This window comes from Narcine bancroftii, chromosome 2 (assembly GCF_036971445.1).
Source record: "Narcine bancroftii isolate sNarBan1 chromosome 2, sNarBan1.hap1, whole genome shotgun sequence".
Taxonomy (NCBI): Eukaryota; Metazoa; Chordata; class Chondrichthyes; order Torpediniformes; family Narcinidae; genus Narcine; species Narcine bancroftii.
In genome coordinates this window covers 113,435,604-113,458,646 of record NC_091470.1, presented here as the reverse complement: position 1 = coordinate 113,458,646, position 23,043 = coordinate 113,435,604, and the positions used below count along the sequence as shown (strand labels likewise).

At 43.4% G+C, this 23,043-nt stretch overlaps 1 protein-coding gene across 5 annotated transcripts in view; it reads right to left on the bottom strand.

Annotated features, from left to right (window-relative positions):
• Positions 1-23,043, bottom strand: part of LOC138754159 (transcription factor COE2) — a 238,201-nt gene that overhangs the window by 197,854 nt on the left and 17,304 nt on the right. For all 5 annotated transcript variants that reach the window (XM_069918028.1, XM_069918027.1, XM_069918029.1 and 2 more), the window contains 2 exons: positions 22,137-22,210; positions 2,936-3,004 (listed from right to left, as the gene is read on the bottom strand). In XM_069918028.1, coding sequence (XP_069774129.1) covers positions 2,936-3,004; positions 22,137-22,210 — 143 coding nt within the window. The remainder of the gene's footprint in view (positions 1-2,935; positions 3,005-22,136; positions 22,211-23,043) is intronic.

The window sequence follows — 23,043 nt, the reverse complement described above, 5'->3', positions numbered from 1 at the left end:
TCGCAGGGTACAGTTACTACTAGCCCTGCCTGCGCTGAATGAATATATTTAAATCAAAGCTTGAATCTGTGAGGCTTCCCTCAAGCCCTCCAAGGCAGACAGCACAGCAGATGAAATTTGGCCGCAAGTATTGCTCGCAAGGCCTCCATAACCAAACAGCCCTTTCAATGTGTTCTCCTTGCATTTTAAGCAGTCTGAATGGGAGAAGATGGGAGCAATGTCCAGATGAGCATACTGCCTGGGGTTGTGCACTTCCAACATTTCTAAGCAGATCCCAAATTGGCTGTGCTGATGAGATTCAATGGGCCGTGTGCTAATGGACAGAAGTGGGTACATATTCCCCGTCTCTGAAAACAGCTTAGAGTTAGCCACTGAGATTTGAAAAGACTGCCTAGCCATTCTGAGAAGGCTCAGAACATTGATCTGTTGTTAGCAAAAGCTTCTGAATGCACTGAAGATTTTGCTTCCTGAGCAATTTTGGATGAATTTTATGGATTTTAGGCTGCTGATCATGAAAATTCCTTTAAAATGTTCCTATCACGTATCATTTTTTAGATACAACCCATTTTTGTGATTTCCTGTCATATTTTAAGACTACTTCAAGCTACAAAACCATGAAGTATAACATGTCTTTTAAAATTCATTTTCTGCATTCGCACTTGGACGCCTTCCTGGCTGATCCTGGTTCAGTCAGTGACAAACACGGTGAAAGGTTTCACTAGGACATTGCGACCATGGAAAAGCAGAATCAGGGCAACTGGAATCCATCAATTTGGACACTGACACAAGAGGCATCAGATGTTGAGTACAAACGAAAATCAGTGGCAAAACATTTTTAGGTCAGTTGAACTAACGCAATGAGTCAGCATCATTATGCGATTAAACATGCTAAATTCAATCAAATTTTATTTAAATGTTTCTCCAGCTTCCTACATAATACAGCAAATCTGAAATTATCTTTGTGTTCATCTTGAACACAAAGTCTATCATAATCTTCAATTTTTTTTTCAGGAAGCAAACCTTTTGAAAAAATGTGTTCTCCAGTGATATAACACCATGTTAAGTAAAATTCAGCTGTGGCCATGGTGGCACTGCTTGAGTGGCAAGTTGCAGATTCAATGAATTACTGGTATGAGATTACCTTAATTCACATGCCCTTAAGCTGGTAGAATAGACTTCTCCGGTGCTGTCTGTGTGGTGTTTGCACACTCTCCCATTGACTGCAGGTTCTGGTTTTCTCCCACCTCCCAAAGCCATGCAGGTTGGAAAGTCAATTGACCACCGTGAATAACACAGTGTGGTGGGAGTCAATGGGAACATGGAGAGAATCAAATGGGGTGAATGTAAATGGATGTGCAATGCTCAGCATTGACCTAAAGGGCCAAAGGGCCTGTTTCCTTACGGTACGACTCAACTTTCTGGCCTTGCTTCAGATTTCTGTTGCAAGCAGTCTTTTTTATTAAATTTACTATTAACACATCACACTTTCCAACATACCCAGAATGAGCCATTTCATTGAGACAGTCCCCTTGCTCCACAAAATCTACAATTCTAAACAGCAAGTGAGCCATTACCTTTGGGAATCTTCCCACTAAAGAACAATGAAAAGCAACAGGAATAAAGTCATTCATGTGGCCCCATACAGGACACCAAGAGCCTGAACTATCTGCTTTGAGAAAACTTCCAATACATGAGCAGTAACAGCACAGGAAGTTGTTCTCATAACTAATGATTGGCTCAAAAGCTGTTCCCATTATTGGGTTTTATTGGCTTGGGAAGGATATAAAAAATAGTTAGAAGGCTCAACAGAGAGAATACGTTCATTGATCAGTTGGCTAACTCTTGCCATTCATGTTTCCTCATCACAAATACATATTTTAAATTTCCATGGCTAAAGACATTACATTTTAAACTTATAAGGTCACCATCTAGTTGACTTGGCATTCACTCTTGTTAGTGAAAGGAGTGTGAAACGTTCATCTCAAAACAACCCTCCCCCCCACCCCGCCATTGACATGATCTACTGGGATTGTTGTCTGAAGAGGGCGCGCAAAATCATTGAGGACCCCTTCCACCCTGCACACAGCAACTTTCAGCTGCTCCCATTGGGGAAGAGATACAGGAGGATCAGAGCCAGCACCACCAGGTTGAAGAACAGCTTCTTCTCACGGGCAGTGAGAATGCTGAACGACCAAAGGAGGTGCTCACACTGACCACCCTTATTCATGAAACAATATTTATTTATTTATTCATATGAATACTTGACTTGCATATGTATTATTTGTCTGTATGTAAGTTATGTCTGGTGAAGTGTCTGTGTGTCTCATACTGAGGACCAGAGAACACTGTTTCGTCAGGTTGTATTTGTGCAATCAGATGACAATAAACTTGACTTGATCCCAGTACAATAATACACCTTTGAGTATTTACATCAAGTGGAACTATGCTAACCCAATGAATTAGATACCACCATAACTGACAGCAAGAACTAGGCAAATGATGCGAAATGGTAACATTTTCTCTCTTCACAGATGCTGGCTGATCAACAAGTGTTTACAGAATCTTATTTCAGATTTTGAGCCAATCAGTTTTGGGGGCTTTTGACCATTGAGGCGATCTCTCTCATTTTACTCTGTGGATGGCTGCTTTATCCTTGGGTTATTGCTGCAAACACCATTCATCAGATACCATATCCCCCATCGTTCCTGCACTCTGTGCCAACCTCACCATCGCCTGCTCAGAGCTGACTGCCCTACCCGCTGCCGCAGAAGGAGCCGTCAAGAGTCACCCTGCAGCACATTGAACATGGGTCAAGAACTCAGAAGGAAGAAGCGCCAAAGCATCCCTTGCACTCCCAGCCCTCGCCACTCCTCCAGCTTTCCAGGTGTGGCTCCAAACATTTCACTCGGTGGGGTTTAGGGAAACCATTTCCTACCTGTCAATGATGACGGGGTCCGACGGAGTCTCGTTTCTGTTACCGCAGCTCTTCTTTTCACAGCAGCGGCTGAAAGGAAGCAGAGTGAATAGTCAGCACCACCGCACCATCGTAGGACACAGGGCACCCTTGAGTAGAGTCCAAGGCAGAAGGTTGCTACTCATTTCTGTTGCGTCACTGATTTTCAAGCCTTGCGTCGTGTTCAGTTTCATGTCACTATCAAGGTTCCTCTTTTTGTCATATAATAATTCAAAAAATGTAATACACTTCAACTTTTGTCTGTCAAAGCAAAGAGTTACCGTGAGCATTGCCCAGTGCCCCTAACAACAGGAGAAAGAGAAGCAAAGGAGAGTCCCTTCCGAAACAGTGAGAGTGTGCATTGACCTTCAGTGCTCCCGCAACCTCAGCAGCCCACAATCACAGATGTGCTCTTCTGATTACGAAAATGTCCAGTGCTTACAATGGAGATTCTGACTTGAAGGACAGTTTCTTTTCTGCTGTTACCAGACTCTTAGTTGTTAAAAAAACCCGACCTCTTTACAATCATGAACATCAATGTTTTGACTGATAAAGCTGTTGGCTTCTTTTTTTTACCCATTTGGATGTGTATTGGGGAAAGGAGAAGTATGAACTCCTTCTTCAACCCAAGGCAGGGACAACATAGGTTAGATGTTAGAAATAAACCCATGTGCTCCATCCTGTGAAATATTGTTAGGGTAAGGATGTGGTCATCAGGTTAGTTACAGAGGAAAGCTTCCTCTATACCATCCCGGATTGATACACAGGAACATTTGGTATAAAGATCTCTAGATATCGAGTTCAACCAATCTCTATACTATCCCATCAAACACACCCAAGGCAATGAATACGCACGAGAGAACTGGAGGACCCTTCTCTGCCATAACCCACTCCACGGGCAGGGACAGCACAGCTATAATCTGCCTTCATATCCCAAAGAGATACCTCGATATAGAATATCGACCCTGGTTATGGAGTTTCTTATCCCCACCAGTGCTCTGCCTTCAGTATGGCATGCAGGTCCCAGCGATGTACACTAGCCAATTTCTCAGAAGAAGTTGCCCATCTTTTACTCTGAATGGCCAAAGGATCTGCTCACACTAACCACCCAAGACCCTCATATTCATGAAATAATACGTATTTATTTGTTCACAGGAAATATATCAATAAGATAGAAAGAGTGCAGAGTGCAGAGAAGATTTACTAGGGCATTGTCAGGAACTGAGTTACAGGGAAAGGTTAAACAGGTGACGACTTTATTCCCATGAGTGTTGAAGATTGAAGGGAGATTTGATTGAGGTATTTAAAATTATGAGGGAGATAGACAGAGTAAATGTAGATAAGCTTTTTCACTGATGGTCGGTGAGATACAAACATGAGTTAAGGGTGAAAATGGACATTTCTTTCCTTTTTTGAAAATTTTATTTATTAAATCATGATTAAACATCCAATAATAGAGAAAACTTGTAAAAACAAAATACATACTTGATATTTTTTAACACAGAGTATGGTGGAAGTGTAGAACTAGCTGCCACCTGAAGGGGTGAATGTGGGCTCAGTTTTTACACTTGAGAAGAATTTCGGCATGTTGGAAGAGGGATGGAGGGCTATGGAATGGGTGCAGGTCAGCAGGACTAGAAATCAAAATGGTTCAGCACAGACTAGAAAGGGCAAAGGACTTGTTTCTTTGCTATAATTCTATATACTTGTCCAGCATATGTATTATTTGTCTGCATGTGTGTTATGTCGGATTTTGTGTCTGCATGTTCTGTACCAAGGACAAAAGAACGCTGTTTTCTCGGGTTGTACTTGTGCAATCAGATGACAATAAACTTGACTTGGCTTGGGTTACTGTCCCTTGGCCATGGTCAACCCCCTGTCAGAGTACTGCCCTGCTGGAGGAAGAGGATGCTTCTGCTGTCAAGACAGCCAGACGCGAGGTCAGATCAGATCATGGAGGAGGATACCACACATCTTGCAAGCATCCCAAGCCTCTAGTTGCCCCATCCTTTGGGTGATCGAGAGGGGTCAAGAGTGTGAAGCGACCACAACCAAGTTGAGATCCATTCAGCAAGTATTTCTCATTGGAACCAGGCCCTGAAACCCACTGGACAGCTGGTCCCACATAATGGGAGCGATCTCTCAGAAACGCCCTCCAAGTAGTGGGGACCCACACAAGGGGTTCTCCAACATGCGCTGCTCCTGTACACTCTCCACACCCTCACCCTCATCTGCTATCCGAGCCCACCTTCGGGTCTGATCAAGCCGAGGTCCTAATGGAATTCTCTCAGCACAAGGGCCCTTCCCCTTTTGATTGAGGACCTAGGGCAGAGTGTGTTGACTAATGGAGATGCATGCAACAGCTTTCGAAGCATGGAGACATGCAGGAGACTGCAGATGCTGGAATCTGAGGCTAAACACAACCTGCTGGAGGAATTCAGCAGGTCGAGCAGCATCAGTGGGAGAAAAGGATGGTTGACATTTTGGGTCATAATCCTTCATCAAGCTGGGCAATGTTGACAATGTTTAAATTTGAATATGTACATATTATAAACATGGAAATAACACTGTAAACACATAAATAAAGCTTTTGCAATGGAAAAATTGAAACACGAAAGTCTGCAGATGTTGTGACTGTAGTAAAAACACACGGAGATGCTGGAGGAACTCAGATGGTCTCGCAGCGTCCATAGGACGTAAAGATATCTTACTGACATTTGGGGCCTGAGTCCTTCTTCAAGGTATAAACAAAGAACAGGAAGGTACCTGAATGAAGACCAACAGCCATAAGGTGTTAATTGGATCTGATAAGAGGAAAGGTGAGAATTGATTTTGTCTCTGTGAAAGGAGAAAGAGGAAAAATGGAAAGAGAGAGAGACAGGGCTGGGAGAAAAGCGACAGAGGGAAGAAGGGGGGGTGCTTAACGGAAAGTCGATGTTAATGCCGTCCAGTTGGAGAGTATCCAGGCAGAAGACGAGGTGTTGTTCCTTCAATTTGGGTATGGTCTTGATCAGACAGTGCAAGAGACCAATGACAGACATGTCAGCGAGGGAATGGGATGGGGAATTGAAATGGGTGGCCACTGGGAGATGCAAGCTATTGCGGTGGACAGAGCCAAGGTGCTCAACAAAGTGATCTCCCAGTCTGCGTCCAGTCTCTCTGACGTAGCAGTGACAACAACGGAAGCACCAGATGCAGTAGATGACACCTGAAGATTCGGAAGTGAAATGTTGCTTTACTTGGAAGGCCTGTTTGGGGCCCCGAACAGTGGTGAGGGAGGAGGTGTGGGTGCATCTCCTGTGGTGACATTTTCCCCTATACCATCCTGTCAAACACTCCCAGAGCAGGGACAACAAGGAATGATGCAGAGTAAATCTCCTTCTACACTATGCAGTTAAACACTTCCAGGGAGGTGACAGAGTGTTAGAGACAAAGTAAATCTGCCTGCATGCATCCCCTGAAGGGGTTCAAGGGTGAGGTCAGTGCAGGTTAGATGTCTCATCAAACACTCCCAGAGAAGTGACACTGTGGATTTGTCACAGAGCAATTCCAATCTCACAGAACAGCCCCAAATGAATCCATGACCCTCACAAACTCTGCCTTGTGTGGATTGGTGTTTCAAGATGGAGAGCTCAGACTGAGGCTTTTCAACTCATTTCACACGGAATTCTTGGGAAAAAAAAATTCAGACAGCAGAGATTCAGTTACAAAAAAAAATGAATATGGACATCTTTAGTGTTTCTAATTCAGACCAGGATATCTGGCAATGTTTGAGCTATCTTTATATTTGCCCTGGCACTGAGTTTAGTTAATTCTGAAACTGCTATTTCTTCTGGGAGTAATTTGAATGTCAAAAAGTAGATAGAGGCACCCCAAAATGAAATGCTGACATTCGCTCACTTTTTGTTTCTCACTAAAATAAAAGTTAAAATCTCTCTTTATTTTAGTGTTGATCGATTTTTTGGCGTGGACACTGTCGCCACTTCATGCGCTGCCTGGTGACCTTCTCAGCAGTGAGGGAGGATGGGTAAAAGGACTGGCTCCTATGCTTGTGAATCTACCTCACACTGAACTCCTAATTTCACTCACACAGCTGGAGGCAATTGCCAATTGCAGGCCCAGCCTTTTCCCACAGGGACATCAAAAATGTCGGATTCATGGTTCTGCGAAGTAATCGCTTCATTCTAATGGGGCCCTTTTAGCTTGCAGAGTAGAGATACTTTGGATCATTCCACTGTTGTTTTTTTTTCAATGGGCGGGATAATTAGAGGAATCTCGAACACAGAATATGTTAAGATCAGCCATGATTGTTATTGCTGAGCAACATTGTTGCAGAGTTCATAAAACTGTGGCCCCGGGGAGTCAGGTTCAACCCTGCCCTCTGCTGCTCTCAAACCAGTGTGCACATCCTCCCTGGGACTTTTTCCTCTGGGTTCTCCAATCTCCTCTCACATCCCAAAGATGCCGTGGGTTGGTAAGTTAATTAACCACGATAAATTCCCCCTCCTCTGTCGGTGAGGGGCTGAACTTGTAGAGGGTTCATGGGAATGTGGGAAGATTAAAATAGGTTAAGGGTAGGAAATGTGCAGAAATGGATGGTCAACATGAATACTGTGGGCTTGTTTTAATGCTGAATCCCTCATTGAATCTCTATGAATAGCAGAACAGATCAGAAGAAGTGATTGGGCTCCTTCTGCTCCTATGTTCTCAGCTTGGAAATTTACCCAGAATCAGAATCAGGATTTATTGTCATGAACAAAAAGTTCGGTGTTTCGTGGAAGTGTCATAGTGAAAGCATTCATATTAGAACCATCTTAAAGCATTACTATATAAAATAATAATAATTAATAATAATAATTGTGAACAAAAAGTCTTTGGTTCATTGATCATTCAGGAATCTAATGGCAGTGGGGAAGAAGCTGTCCTTGTGCCACTGAGTGCTCATCTATACTTTTTCCCCAATGGTAGCAGAGTGTGGGGGTCTTTGAGGATAAAGGCTACTTTTTTAAGACATCACCTCATGTAGATGTCCTTGATGGAGTGAAGTCTGGTGCCTGTGATGTTGCAGGCTGAGTTAACAACCCTCTGGAGTTGGCGCTTCGATACCAGGCAGTGATCCAACCTGCCAGAATGCTCTCCATGGTTCACCTGTAGGAGTTTACGAGAGACTTCAGTGACATACCGAATGGCCTCAGACACCTCACAAGTACAGCTGGTGGCGAGCCTGCTTTGCACATCAACTTGGAGGCTCCAGGACAGATCCTCAGAGATATTGACACCCTGTGTCAACTGGCTGAGCTGTCGTCAGCCTGGCCAACTCTGGTCACCCTGATGACTGTAACTTGAAAATACTGGGAAATCTCCAGGGAATTCCAACAAGGCAAGAGATCTTGGAAGATTCTGGATTGAAACCATCATTAAAAGTTATGGAAGTCAGGTCAAAAAATGTTCTGAAACCCTCCTTAAAAAAATAAATGCCTTTTCCTCACCAATTCCTGGGAGCCCTTGGCCTGCGATTGGGATCAGGATTTAGAACGTGGATGGAGATCACTCGGTCTGATCCAGTTCCACTGTTTCCATCTGTCCATTACTTCAGACGACTCTTCATCGACGTAAGCTCAGCTTTTAACACCATCAGCTGCAAATTCTGGCCTTCTGCAACCTCACTCTACAACTGGATTTTTGTTCTCCTCATCGAAAGACCACATTCAGTAAAAACAAAAATGTCTTCTCCTCACTGACAATCATCACAGGTACTCCTCGAGGATCCGTGCTTTGCCCATTGCTCTACTCACTCTACACCCATGACTGTGTGGCCAGGCACAATTCAAATGCCATCTACAAATTTGCCGATGACCCCACAGTCATCAGCAGAATCACAGATGGCAATGAGGAAGAGTACAGGTGGGAGATAGATCAGCTGGTTGAGGGGTGTCATGACAACAACCTTGCACTCAACATTACCAAAACTAAGGAGCTAATTGTGGACTTCAGGAAGAGGAAACCAGGAGAATATGAACGAGTCCTCATTGAAGGGTCAGCAGTGGAGAGGGTTTAAAAACTTCAAATTCCTGGGAGTCAACATCTCTAAAGATCGGACCTGGGGCCTCCACGTTGAAGCAATCATGAAGGAGGCTCACTAGTGGCTGTATTTCATGAGGAGATTTGGTGAGACAGTATTTTGGCTGGTTACATTACTACAGAGGGTTTATTAACTCGGCCTACGACATCATGGGCACCAGTCTTCATTCCATCAAGGATATCTACATGAGGCGGTGTCTCAAGAAAGACCCTGGGGATCCATTCTTTTATAAATTCTTTCATATTTTTGCCTTCTTAATCTTCCTTAAGGTCCACTATCTTTATATTGTTTCTCCTATTATAGTTTTCAGATTTACTCCTCAGCTGATCCCCTCTTCCGTTGGTGTTGTTTTTGTCTTGTGCATCGCGCACTTTTGTTTGGCTCCGTGAGCTATCTTTGTAGTCCTGCGCTCGGGGTTTCCACTGACCTCAGGGAGCGGGCTTCTCTCTCCACGGCGGGCCTCCTCGTACAGGTAAGGCCTTCACCTTTCTCTTCCGACGTCTTTCCTTCTTCTTTTCTTCCCATTGTTTTTGGTTTTTCTTTCTTTGCTGCCATTTTCTCCACACTTTTATTTTTAATTTGTTATGGTTTCTGTGTTTCTGGCTTTGCTTTTTCTTTACTTTTTTTTAACTTACCTGGAGAGGGCTGGTATTTTCTTACCGGTCACTACTCCATCACGTGACTTTGTTTATTCTTGAAATGTAATTTATAGAAATATTTGCACTGTAGCTGCCACAAACCAACAAATTTCATGACATGTTCATGACAATAAATTTTGTTTTGGAATCTGATTCCCAGTTTTCCTAGGTTATTCCAATACAAATCCAACTATCATGTGTTGGCCAATGCATTACAAACACTAACTTGTCAATGGACAATAGCTTAGTGAATTGAGGAGTAAAACACTAAAGTCTGCAGACTCTGTGATTGAATTAAGAACATGAAGCTGGACAAACTGAGCTAGTAAAACAGTGTCCTTTACATGGCAAAGATAGAGATACATAATCAATGTTTCGGGCTTGATCTCTTCATCAAGATATGAGCAAAATGTCAGCAGGTGCCCAAACTAAATGGAGGGGGGAGGGCACGATCCCACAGGCAGGAGGTAATAGGTGGATAAGGGAGGGAGGGCACAGCAGCAAGTGGGGGTGGGGGGGCTCTGTGAATAGAGGAAAGGTGGTGGAGAGCTGGAGAAAAGGAGACAGAGGGATGGGAAGGAGAACAGGGAATAGACTACAGAAAGTGGTAAAACGGATATAAATGGCAACAGATTGGAGAGGGCCCAGACAGAAAATTAGATATTGTTCCTTCAATTTATGGATGGTTTGGGTTTTACAGTGCATGAGGCCAAGGACAGACATGTTGGTGTGGGAATGGGGTGCAGAATTGAAATGATGGGCCACTGGGAGATCGTGAATTCTCCTGCTTTTCAAAATAGTCCCATGGGATCATTCAATGAGGTTGGTTCTTCTCTGTTTCCCCACCCTTTTGGGCTCAAGGGCAGTTAGGGATTGGCAAGAAATACTGCCATTAAAATGTTCTGTGAAGCATGACCTCAGTTTAGTATTTCATTTGTGAGATGGCAAACAATTCCTCCCTCAGATTTGATACTGAATCAAGATCTTTGCTCTGATCTCTGGAGCGAACTATAGAACCATGGAACACTACAGCACAGAAACAGGCCCCTTTGTCTGTGCTGAACTATTTTTTTTGCCCAGTCCCACTGACCTGCACCCAGTCCATAGCCCTCCATACCTCTCCCATCCATGTGCCTGTCCAAATTCTTTTTAAATGTTAAAATTGGGCCCGCATTCACCAGCTGGCAGCTCATTCCACACTCCCACCGTTCTCTGTATGAAGTTCCCCCTAAACCTTTCCCCTTTCACTTTTAACCCATGCCCTCTGGTTTGTATCTCACCTACCCTCAGTGGAAAAAGATGACCTACATTTACTCTGTCTATCCCCCTTTAAATATCTCCATCAAATCTCCCCTCACTTTTCTACGCTCCTGGGAATAAAGTCCTAACCCATTTAAACTTTCCCTGTAGCTCAGTTCCTGAAGCCCAGGCAACATCCAAGTAAATCTTCTCTGCACTCTTTCAATCTTATTGGTATCTTTCCTGTTGTTCGGTGACCAAAACTACACCAATACTTCAAATTTGGCCTCACCAATGTCTTATACAACTTTATCCATAACATCCCAAATGGTTTCAAGTTGTGGTTGAAATCACAACCTTCCAACTCAGAACCAAGAACACAGCACACAGAAGTGAATATGACAGCAAACCTACACTGTGCTAAAGATGGTGAGATGAAAATCTAATTGGCAACAGATGTTCTCTTCTTCCACTCTATACTTTTCTCTATCTGCTCTCTAAACCCTTCCCTTGTAAGTGTTTATTAAGCCTTACAGGTTGAATAGATGTCTTTTATTATCCCACTGAATGCTGGGACAGCCCAACCTCCATGATCAGAGGGGACTAGGGTGTGGGGGGGGGGGGGGGGTCATGAGTTTGCAATCTGTGTTATATTCCCACAGAGTGGGGGAATGTTGTTGAATTCTGGCTTGACATGGGCCTCACTTCTCCCAGCATTGCACCATCGATATCTTAAGTCCTCTAGCCAGAGAGACTCCTGATTGCCAATGCATCAGTAATTTGTAATACTTTCATTTCCCCCTGGAATGATTACATATTTGAATGTAAAGCACAAACATTTTTGCTTTCACAAAATATTTCTGAGAGGAAAATTATTGGCTTTACGATAAAGAATGTTCCTGGAACCCCTGAAACTTGCAGTTGCACATTTCACTCACAGCAAGGGTCAGCATGAATTTTTTTCCTGGATGTTTTACTGTGAGACTTGTTCATGTATTCCTTCATTACATATGGGTATTACTGGAAATTACCAAGATTTATTGTCCATCCTAATTGCCACTGAACTGTGCAAACAGACAACCACAGTGATGTCTCTGGAATCTCACGTACGCCAGACTGAAGAAAAATGGCAGATTTAATTTCCTAAAGCAGATGAGTTTTTACAGCCCAGTAGGTTTGTGCTTTTGTGGGGTTTTCTTTTTAAATTACACATTTATTTACCAGCAATTACTTGAATTTAAATTCCCCAGCTGGCCACATTCTACAAGAAGTGATCCAAAACTCTAACTCCTATTTCCGTTTCTTAATCATTGAGAGAGAAAGAGAGAGAGAGAGAGAGAGAGAGCGAGAGAGCAAATCCTAGTATGAGAAGGCGATTTCCTGGTATAAGGAATGATTGTTGGCTCTTGGACTGTACTCGTTGGAGTACAGAAGGATGAGCGTTGACCTCATAGAGGCATTTTGAATGCTAAAAGGCCTGGACAGAGTAGATGTGGCAAAGTTGTTTCCCATGGTAGGGGATTCTCGGACACGAGGACATAACTTCAGGATAAAAAGACATCAATTTAAAACAGAGATGTGGAAACATTTCTTTATTCAGAGGGTGGAACTTGTTGCCACAGGCGGCTGTGGAAGCAAGGTCATTGGGAGTACTTAAGATAGAGATTGACATCAATCAGGACATCAAGGGTTCTGGGGAATGGGGCTGAGTGGGAGGATGGATCAGATCATAATTAGAATGGTGATCTTGTGAACCAAGAAAATTCAGCACTCATAATTTCTTTACCTGTTTCTTTCTTCCTACTTTTCCCATCGCTTTTTTCTTTAACAGCCTCTGCCTGGGAACTGGATGTCCAGTGATTGACCCCTATGCCTGCATTCACAATCAACATCAGGCAATATTGTTCATACTCACTAGGGCCCTGATTCCCACAACCCCTTTAACATCCAATAGTCAAGACACCACCAAAATCTCAAGTGTGCTGGATCATTGGATTTAACTCTAGTTCGTAAATGCAATGAGGGATTTCACATCTGACATCTTTTTGGAAAGAAAGTTCCAGTCCACCAGCACTCCTGGAGGACAAGAATTCTCCTCAAGATTTCTTCAGTCCTGCAACCTATTACTTCCTGGGATCTTTGGGGGATGTGATTTTCAACTTGGCAGATTCCGAAGATTAGGAAGATCAAGATGTTGGACACAAGGGGGCAGGGTTTGTGGGTGAAGCCAGTCTTAATAACTGAGGAGGGCAAATCAGAATGAAAGAATCTACCAAGGCAATGTAGACAGATGTAGATGGATTTGTAAACAGGAACAAAGATTTTGCATCAAATGCATCAAAAATAATGAAATGGCATTTTAAGATATATAAATATATATATTCTTTTGAGAATAGAAGTATGTTTATCTTCTTTTGTACAGTTTTGAATGTTGTAATTCACAGAATTTTGGAAGTGGTGCAGAATTCTTTTAGCAGATGTTAATGACAGAAGTTTGAAGGTTGTAGAGTTTAAAGGTTACCAGAAATGTGTGTAGCTCCACAAGAAAACTAGAAGAAAACAGAATCTTGGAGAGTGTCTGAGTTGAAAAGAAGAGTACAGTCCTGGTTTAAATGTTGAGAAACAATTATATTTCCTAGGAAGCCTGAAATTCAAACCTCGCGTTCAAGCCTGGAATTATTTCCCTAAATCTTTGCACATCTCTTCCCTCTTCAACCATGCCTTGATCATCTGTCTTAAAATGTCCCCGAATGGCTTGCTATAAAATCTCATTCAATAATGCTCCAATGAACACATTTTACAATATAAGCATTCAATACAACCATTGTTGTCTCCTCCAACCCTCATTTTCAACATCCGCCTACTTGCCTTCACTCCCTGCCTCCCAGCTTCTATAATCCTTTAACCTTGTCTGCAGATGTTCATTTCTTGGCTACAACTGTATAATCACTCCACATTAGCCCTTTGTATAGTTCCCTTTAATCTGCTCCAGGGGTGTGGACTTTTACAAAGTAAATGGATCTTGATATCTCCATGAACAAATTGACTGAATCATCCTCAGAAAGAGCCCACACCCTCAACGGTAATGGGAGCAATCTGGAAAATATGAAATTATTCTCATCAGTTTTGGGGAACTGTTACATCAAGGAGAGATTCTCAGTCAGAATGGCTTTGTGTAGAGAAAGAGAGATAAGTATCAGTTCTTCTTTTGCAGGATTGCATTGTCTTTCTTCGCTTTCTTATACACACAGCAAGATCCAACAACAAATTAACAAGTGGAACATCTGGCATTCATTGAGAGACAAATGTAGGTCAGGACATTGGGGAGACCCTGTGCTCTTCTTCACAAGTGTCAAGGGATCTTTGACGTCCACCAGAGAGAACAGATGGTGCGTCAGTTAATCCAAAGGTTCAACAGCAGGGCTCCACTCCCTCAGCACAGTGATGGAGTCAGCGTGGATACTTAATTCTCAAGGTTGGGGCCTTGAACTACAAATGCTTGGTGAGAGTGTGAGCCTCAGATGATTGGGGCCACATTGGCTCAGTAAGAAGCAGTAGGTAGCAATACAATGTTCTTATTCACTTTTCGGGACTTAGGACGGAGATGAGGAGGAACTGCATCTCCAAGAGGGTGGTGAATCTATAAAATTCACCGCCCATTGAAGCAGTGGGGGCTACCTCAGCAAATATATTTAAGACAAGTTTGGGTAGTTTTCTACTTGGTAGGGAAATTAAGGGATATGGGAAAAAGGCAAGTAGATAGAGCTGAGCCTATCATCAGATCAGCCATGATCTCATTAAATAGTGATACAATATTTTTAATTCATTTTTCAGGATCTCGCTGTTGCTAGAAAATCCACCATTTATTGTCCTTGATAGAATGGTGGTAAGCTTCATTAATGAAGAAACAGTGGAGCATCTGGAGTGAAATGGATCCATCAGGCAGATGCAGCATGGATTCAGAAAAGGCAGATCCTGTTTGACAACCTTACACAAGTTCTTTGAGGATTTTACAGGCATAGTAGATGGAGGGGAGCAGATGGAAATTGTTTACTTTGATTTCCAGATGACATTCAATAAGGTGCCATATAAAAGATTTATACACAAGATAAGGATGCAGAAAGTTTGGGTTGATGTACAGTATCAGCGTGGGCAGAGGACTGGTTAAACAATAAAAAGCAGAGAGTTAGGATACAGGGGTGTTTTTCTGGTTGGCAATTGGTGGTGAGCGGAGTACCACAAGGGTCGGTGCTGGGGCCACATCTCCTCACAGTATAGATAAATGATCTGGAAGAGGGGACAGAGTGTAGTGTGTCTACGTTTGCTGATGACACTAAATTGTGTGGAAAGGCAAATTGTGCAGAGGATACGGAGTCATCTGGGGCTGTATTCATTGAAATTTAGAAAAATGAGAAGGGGTCTTATGGAAATGTATAAAATTATGAAAGGCATAGTCAGACAAGTTGTTTCCATTGGTAAGGGAGGGAGACCAGAACTAGGAGACATTGCCTCAAGATTCAGGGTAGGAGATTTAGGACAGAGATGAGGAGGAACTATGCTTCCAAGAGGGTAGGGAATCTATGCAATTTACTGCCCATTGAAGCAGCAGAGATGACCTCAGTGAATATATTTAAGACAAGGTTGGATAGATTTTTACATACTAGGAGATTTAAGGGATATGGGGAAAAGGCAGATGGGTGGAGATGAGCCCATCATCAGATCAGCCATGATCTCATTGAATGGTGGAATATGCTCGATGGGCCAGATGGCCAAATACTGCACCTACTTCTTATGTTCTAGCTGTCTTCCTGAACTACTGTAGTCCTTCCAGTGACCGTGGTCCCACAATAGCGCTGGGGAGGGAGGTGTGAGATAAAGACCCAAGGACAATGAATGGACTACAATATACTTCCAAGTCAGGATTATGTTCCAAGTCAGGATGATGTGTGAATCAGGGAGTAACCTAAAGGTAGTAGAGTTCCCATTGCCCTGGCCCTCTTGAGTGGTAAAGGTTGCAAGTCTGGAAAGATATTGAAGCAGCCGAGGAAAATAACGCTGTGCATTTACGATAGTAGATGGCATACTCTACAGCCACTGTGCACTATTTGTGGAAGGCATGGGTTTTAATGAAAGGTGTTGAGCTTCTTGAGATCTGTTGCCTGCACTTCATTCAGATGAGCGAAGAGTAGCGGGTAGCACAGTTAGAACAATGGTATCACAGCGCCAGAGACCCAGGTTCAAATCCAGCACTGTGTGTAAGAAGTTTTGTACATTCTCCCTGTGTCTGCATAGGTTTTCTCCAGATGCTGCGATTTCCTCTCACATTCCAAAGGTACAGAGTTGGTAGGTTAGTTGATCATGAGAGTATATTTGAGCAGCACGGGCTCATAAGCCAGAAGGACCTGTTCGTGTGGTGTCTCTAAACTATTATTAAGTATTCCCTCACATTCTGACTTGTGCCTTGTAGACAGTCGAAAGGCTCAGGAGCATTAGAAGTTGAGTAACTCAGCAGAGGACGCTTGCCTTCAGACCTGCTATTGCAGCCACAATATTCACGTGGTTGGGCCTGTTGAATTATGGATAATGGGATGATGGTGGAAGTGGATTGCCAGTGAAAGATACACCATAAGGCACCCATTTCCATCCATACAACTACCAGCCTACATGGTGCAGAAGTTATGCTGAATAATGGGGTCATTTACTGCTCCCGTTGTGGTCTCCTCTACATCAGAGAGACTGGGAAACAAACTGGGAGATCGCTTCATTGAGCACCTCAGCTCTGTCCACCACAACAGCGTGGATCTCCCAGTGGCCACCCATTTCAATTCCACATCCCATTCCATTGTCTCATGTACTGCCAAACTGAGACCACCCACAAATTGGAGAAACAGCACCTCATCTTCTGACTGGGCACCGTCCAACCAGATGGCATTAATATCGGCTTCTTCTCTGGCTTTCGTTAACCCCCCCCCCCCCCACACACACATACACACACACACACACACACACCTTCTCCAAACTTGGTCTTTCCCTTCCCTGTCTCTTTTCACACAGACATGATAAATTCTTACCTCTCTCCTTATCATATCCAGTTAACACCTTGTGTGGTTCTGGATCCCTCCCCCAGTCTGAATTCTGAGACTTTTTGAGATTTCCTGCTTCTGGCTCATTCTGCTTATTCCTTGAAGAAGGGCTCAGAGCTCTTCAGCGCTTGACGTCCTGTTTTGCGGAAACTGCCAAAATGTTTGGCCTGGAAGTCAGCCTGAAGAAAACTGAGGTCCTCCATCAGCCAGCTCCTCACCATGACTACCAGCCCCCCCACATCTCCATCGGGCACACAAAACTCAAAACGGTCAACCAGTTTACCTATCTCGGCTGCACCATTTCATCAGATGCAAGGATCGACAACGAGATAGACAACAGACTCGCCAAGGCAAATAGCGCCTTTGGAAGACTACACAAAAGAGTCTGGAAAAACAACCAACTGAAAAACCTCACAAAGATAAGGGTATACAGAGCCGTTGTCATGCCCACACTCCTGTTCGGCTCCGAATCATGGGTCCTCTACCAGCATCACCTACGGCTCCTAGAATGCTTCCACCAGCATTGTCTCCGCTCCATCCTCAACATTCATTGGAACGACTTCATCCCTAACATCGAAGTACTCGAGATGGCAGAGGCCGACAGCATCGAGTCCACGCTGCTGAAGATCCAGCTGCGCTGGGTGGGTCACGTCTTCTCAAACCGTGCATCTTGGTGCCTCACAGTTCGGCGGGCAGAAACCTCCTTTGAAGAAGACCACAGAGCCCACCTCACTGACAAAAGACAAAGGAGGAAAAACCCAACACCCAACCCCAACCAACTAATTTTCCCCTGCAACCGCTGCAACCGTGTCTGCCTGTCCCGCATCGGGACTTGTCAGCCACAAACGAGCCTGCAGCTGACGTGGACATTTACCCCCTCCATAAATCTTCGTCCGCGAAGCCAAGCCAAAGAAAAAAGAAGTCTGGCTGAGTTCCTCCAGCACTTCAGTGTTTTTTTACTACAATCACAGCATTTTGAGTCTCTCCTGTTTCATTTTTTTTACATAAAATACAGTCAAGTCAATACCATACAAAAGAGGTCTTCAAAATTTCTGGGGAGTGAAGGTTCAGTCATATACGTAGCCAGGTCCCAAATAGAGTGCAATTCAGACAGAATTCTGATGCCAGAGCACCTGGCATCATCATTCCCTAGAGAGCAGAAGCCTCTGTTTGTTCTTCAGGTAAATACCACACCTGACTGGTCTTCCACCGACTCACAACGAGTTCCGCATATGCTGCCTCACATCACTAATTGCTACCTTGCTCCTGTGAATTATATTTTTCAATTCTCCTGTCAAGACAACTTCGGGGGGAGGGGTTGGGGAGGTGTGCTGAATTCATTTTGTTTCCTCGATACCAGCGGCCACACCTTTCAGTATTGTTTCCAGTAATTCATCTCCATAGTGGTTAAGCTGATGAACTGGCAGATGGAGCTTTGATTCAGAATTGCGAGTTTGAATCTCATCATTATGCCTTGGCAATTTAAATGAGGTAATCAGCTAAAGCGAGATTGCAAGAATAAATCTCAGGTCTTGGGTAACGTTGACCACAAACTCCCAGCTTGTTGTAAAAGCAAACGAGATTGAAAACAGAGAATTGAATTGATTAGACCTGGAGGTCCATGGGCCACACGATTCATAAGGAAGGGTGTCCATGGACAAGTTGGACTAAATGGCTAGTTTCCATGGTGTACGATTCAATGATACCTGGTATTTCTGTGACTCCAGACCCCAACCAATGTAGTTGGCTCTTAACTGCATCCAGTTTAGGGGCAACAAATGTTGGCATTGTCAACAATATCTACATCCCTTGAATGGATAAATAGAGATGGTACATGATCCTATCCTTGACCCTTCAGCGTGTGGCCATTCTTCCCATTGGTATCTATGCTGGGATTTTTTTTAGCTCTAGTCACCACTTGTGACTCCCAACTGCCTGGGAATACAAAGAAATGGTCTCAACCAGGAGCATATTGAGTGATGAAACAGGTTCAAAGGACAGAATGATCCCATTTTCTATGGCTATGTCCACATCAATATCTCACCTTTAATCAATTGATCTATCAATAATCACACTTGGGACCTCCCTATTCTGATAGACTCAATAGCACAATTTCCAACCAAGACATCATTCCCTTTCCCTCCTGACCCCATACAGGAGAAAAATCCTTCTTTGCAAAGTTTTTACAAGGTGGCTTTGATCAGTTATGTAATTTATTGAGTTTGGAGATGGGTCAAATTATTCACATATAGTTATACAGAAATAATTTGGTGAATCAAGGCTCAGTTGTCAGTTCAATACACGAAAGTGCTGGAATAACTCAGCAGGTCACGCAGCATTCTTTATGTTGCAAAGTGGCTTCATGACAAAAAAAAACAGTGTGACCTCTTGAGTTTCCCCATCACTTTTGTGCCTTGAAGCATCTGCAGTCTTTCTTGTTTAAGGGGTCGGCACGGTTAGCATAGGGAACGGCCCGGGTTCGAATCCGGCGCTGTCTGTAAGGAGTTTGTACATTCTCCCCATGTCTGCGTGGGTTTTCTCTGGGTGCTCCGGTTTCCTCCCACCTTTCAAAATGTACCGGGGGATGTAAGTTAAATTAGGGTACTGGGTGGCATAAGCTTGTGGGCTGGAAGGGTCTGTTACCCTGCTGTATTTCAGTTGCCTAGAGGACAGAGGAACAACAACAAAAAAGTGGAGAACTTCAAATCCTTAGTTCTGGATGAGATGGAAACAGATTGAGAAGATTATCTGGCATTGTCTTAAAGAGTATCCCACAACTGCTCATGACTCTTTATCCATTCCTTAACTCCAAAGATTATTCCCAATGATTACCCTTTAATTTTTTAATTAAAAGACTACTGCACTGTTGTCTGTAGGATCATGCAATGTGGAACCTGGATGCAATAATTCCATTCTACAAGAGTAATTGGCCTACACCAGAGCTTTTCAAACTTTTTCTTTTCATTCACATACCACTTTAAGGGATCCCTATGCCATCGGTAAAACACAGGATTCTGTTGATACTGCAGTTAAGTGAAAAAAAAAACACACACAAATGCTGGAGAAACTTAGCAGGTCAAACAGTGCCTTTATGTAGCAACGGTAAAGATACAGAACCGACATTTTGGACTTGAGCCCTTCATCAAGGTGTGGGGGAACATGAGAGATGTCCAAATAAAGGGGGCAAGGGAGGAGGAGGGAGTTGGTGAGGGTGGGAGATGATGTGGAGGGGAGGAGGACGGTAGGAAAGGGGGGAGGAGTCTAGGCTAGGTGGAGAGAAAAAGGAAGAAGGAACTGGAATAACTAGTTAAAGTGGGGGGGGGGGGGGGGAAGGCAAGCAGATTAGTGGAATGCAGTGAACTCAATGATCATGCCCTGGGGTTGGAGAGTGCCCAGATGAAAAATGAGGTGTTGTTCCTCCAATCTGCGGGTGGTCAGGGTGGAGTAGCATAAAAGGCCATGGATAGACATGAGAGTGTGACTCAGAATTGAAATGGTTGGCTCTGTGAAAGGAGTCAGAGGGAGAGGGAGGAGGGAGAGAGGGAGAGAGAGAGAGAGAGAGAGAGAGAGAGAGACCTGAGAGAAAGGAAACAGAATATGGGGATGGGGCTTCACAGAAACAGGTCAATGATAATGCCATCTGCTTGGAGGGTGCCCAGTTAAAAGATGAAGTGTTGTTCCTCCAGTTTGCAGGTGGTCTCAGTCAGCCTGTGCAAGCTGTGAGACCATCTGAATTCCTCCATCATTTTGGTGTTTTTACTACAATCACCGCACCTGCAGGCTTCAGTGTTCCACTCTTTTCACCCCAAATTAGGTCCATTTGCCTGTGTTCTACCCAAGTCCATCCAAGTCTTTCCTATCTGTATACCATCTCAATGCTATAATTGCACCTGCCTTTACCACTTTCTCTGGAAGTTTGTTCCACATAGCCAACACCCTGTGTATGGAGAAATGTACCCCTCAAGATACCTCTTGAATCTTTTCCCTTGCATCTTAAACCTATGGCTTCTGGTTTTAGACTCTTGCACCCTGGGAAGAGTTATGTTGCTTGTCTTCGGCTGCATTAGCTCCACATCACCCAAGAAGAAAATGCAGCAGCCATTCCATTCCCCTCCAATTTGTACCTGATCACAAGGTTGGTGTAAATTAATTTGATGAGAGATTCATGCATCACCTTGTGGTATATGGTGCAGTTGCCCTGTTCTACTAAATCTGAGATATTGTAGCCCAAACTTGCACATCATGAGTTACTATACAAATACAGTAAAACCCCTGGTATCCAGAATTCAAGCAACTGGCAAAAAATATCCAGGAAAATACATTTAAAAATTAAAATAAATAAGAATAAAATAATAGTTAAAAAATACATGTTTAAAATTGTAAAAGTGAATGTTCTTTGAAGTTACACATAACCCTTTGGTGAAGATGGGAGCAAATATTCAGCTAGTGGAGAGTTTTGATCATGCTTTGCTCGGAGCAGCTGTTTGAATAAAGTTGTGTGGAACAACAATGGCATCGCCCAGGGGGAAGAGCTGGTTGATACCCCTCGCCGTTGGGGTGACTCTCTTAAAGTTTCATCCTTGCTTAGTAAGGGGCACCCCAGTCAAACGCTTTATCTGTAAACTTGGGAGAGGGAAGGGTTAATTATCTATAATGTTATTGTTCGTCTTTCGGACGGCTCTGTGGATGGGGAGGAACCTGCAGTTGCAGTGACGATTAAATGTTTTCAAAGAATGTGACTGAGAATAAAGTAAAATGCTTTGTTTATATATTCAGGCAAGTGAAGTTTGTTCAACGTAAGTACAGTACAGTATTTTTGTCTTTTATGCTTTTTAATTCTTAATGAAGGTGTGTTAGCTAGGCATTGTGGGTGTAAGTCTCAAGTAACTGGAAAATACATTTATCCGGCATCTACTAATCCCCATAGGTGCCAGTACCAGGGATTTTTCTGTACTTCAGAAACATATTCATAGTATTTAAACAACTCTGCTCTCCAATCCTGTATTTCTTTGTTTTCCTGTTAACCAGGATTATTAAACCAATCCAAGGTATACCTCCAAATTAATTAAAGGTCATTATAGCATCACAGAGACAAATGCAAAAGGCCACAAATATTTGAGGTGCCATTGTCTGGTCCTTACCTGCACATCACCTCATGAGTGAGAAGCACCCGGCACATTTCGGGGTTTTTATTTTGACCCTCGTAGATGATTGGCTGCAATGAAAGTTAGAAAATGATTGGCCATCTGGTGTCACATGCAATGTTAAGAACATGATCATTGGACAAGCTCATCAGCCCCGCCAAACCACCTTAACACCAGGCTCTTGGACCTTTGTATGAGTTTAGTTGAAGATCATTCTGGATGAATGTGTCCTAACTTCATCCCATCCTCAGCCATACTAGCTTCTGAAGTCTTACTCCAGAAATAAATGGATCCATTCCCTAACCTAATTTTAATTTGCTTTAAACCAGTGGTTCTCAACCTTTTTTTCTCCACTCACATATCACCTTATGTCATCTTTTACTAACCAGAGAGCACCTATGCCATCCTATGGTTAGTAAGGGGATACTTCAGGTGGTATGAATGGAAAATAAAGGCTGAAAACTGCTGCTTCGTTGGAAACAGGCCATTTAGCCCAATTCATCCATGCTTACCTGGTTATCTACATGTGCTCAGCCCATTTGGCCCAAATTCCACCCCCCCAACTCTCCCCAAGCCTTTCCTATCCATGTACCTGTGAAAATGTATTTTTAAATATTGTAATTGTGTTCACCTCTACCACTTCCTCTGGCAGCTCATTCCACAAACCTCTTTGTGGAAAGGCTGCTCTTCCAGCCCTTTTGAAATCTTTCCCCACCCTTCCTTACTTTAAAACCATGCCCGTTAGTTTTGGATTCCCCAACGCTGGGGAAAAGACTGTTACCATTCACTTATCTCTGCCCTTCATGATTTTATATAGGTCACCACTCATCCTTCTGCAGTTCAGTATGATTTTTCTTTACATTTTTATTGGTATGATGACAGGCCCTCCGGCCCATGAGTCTAT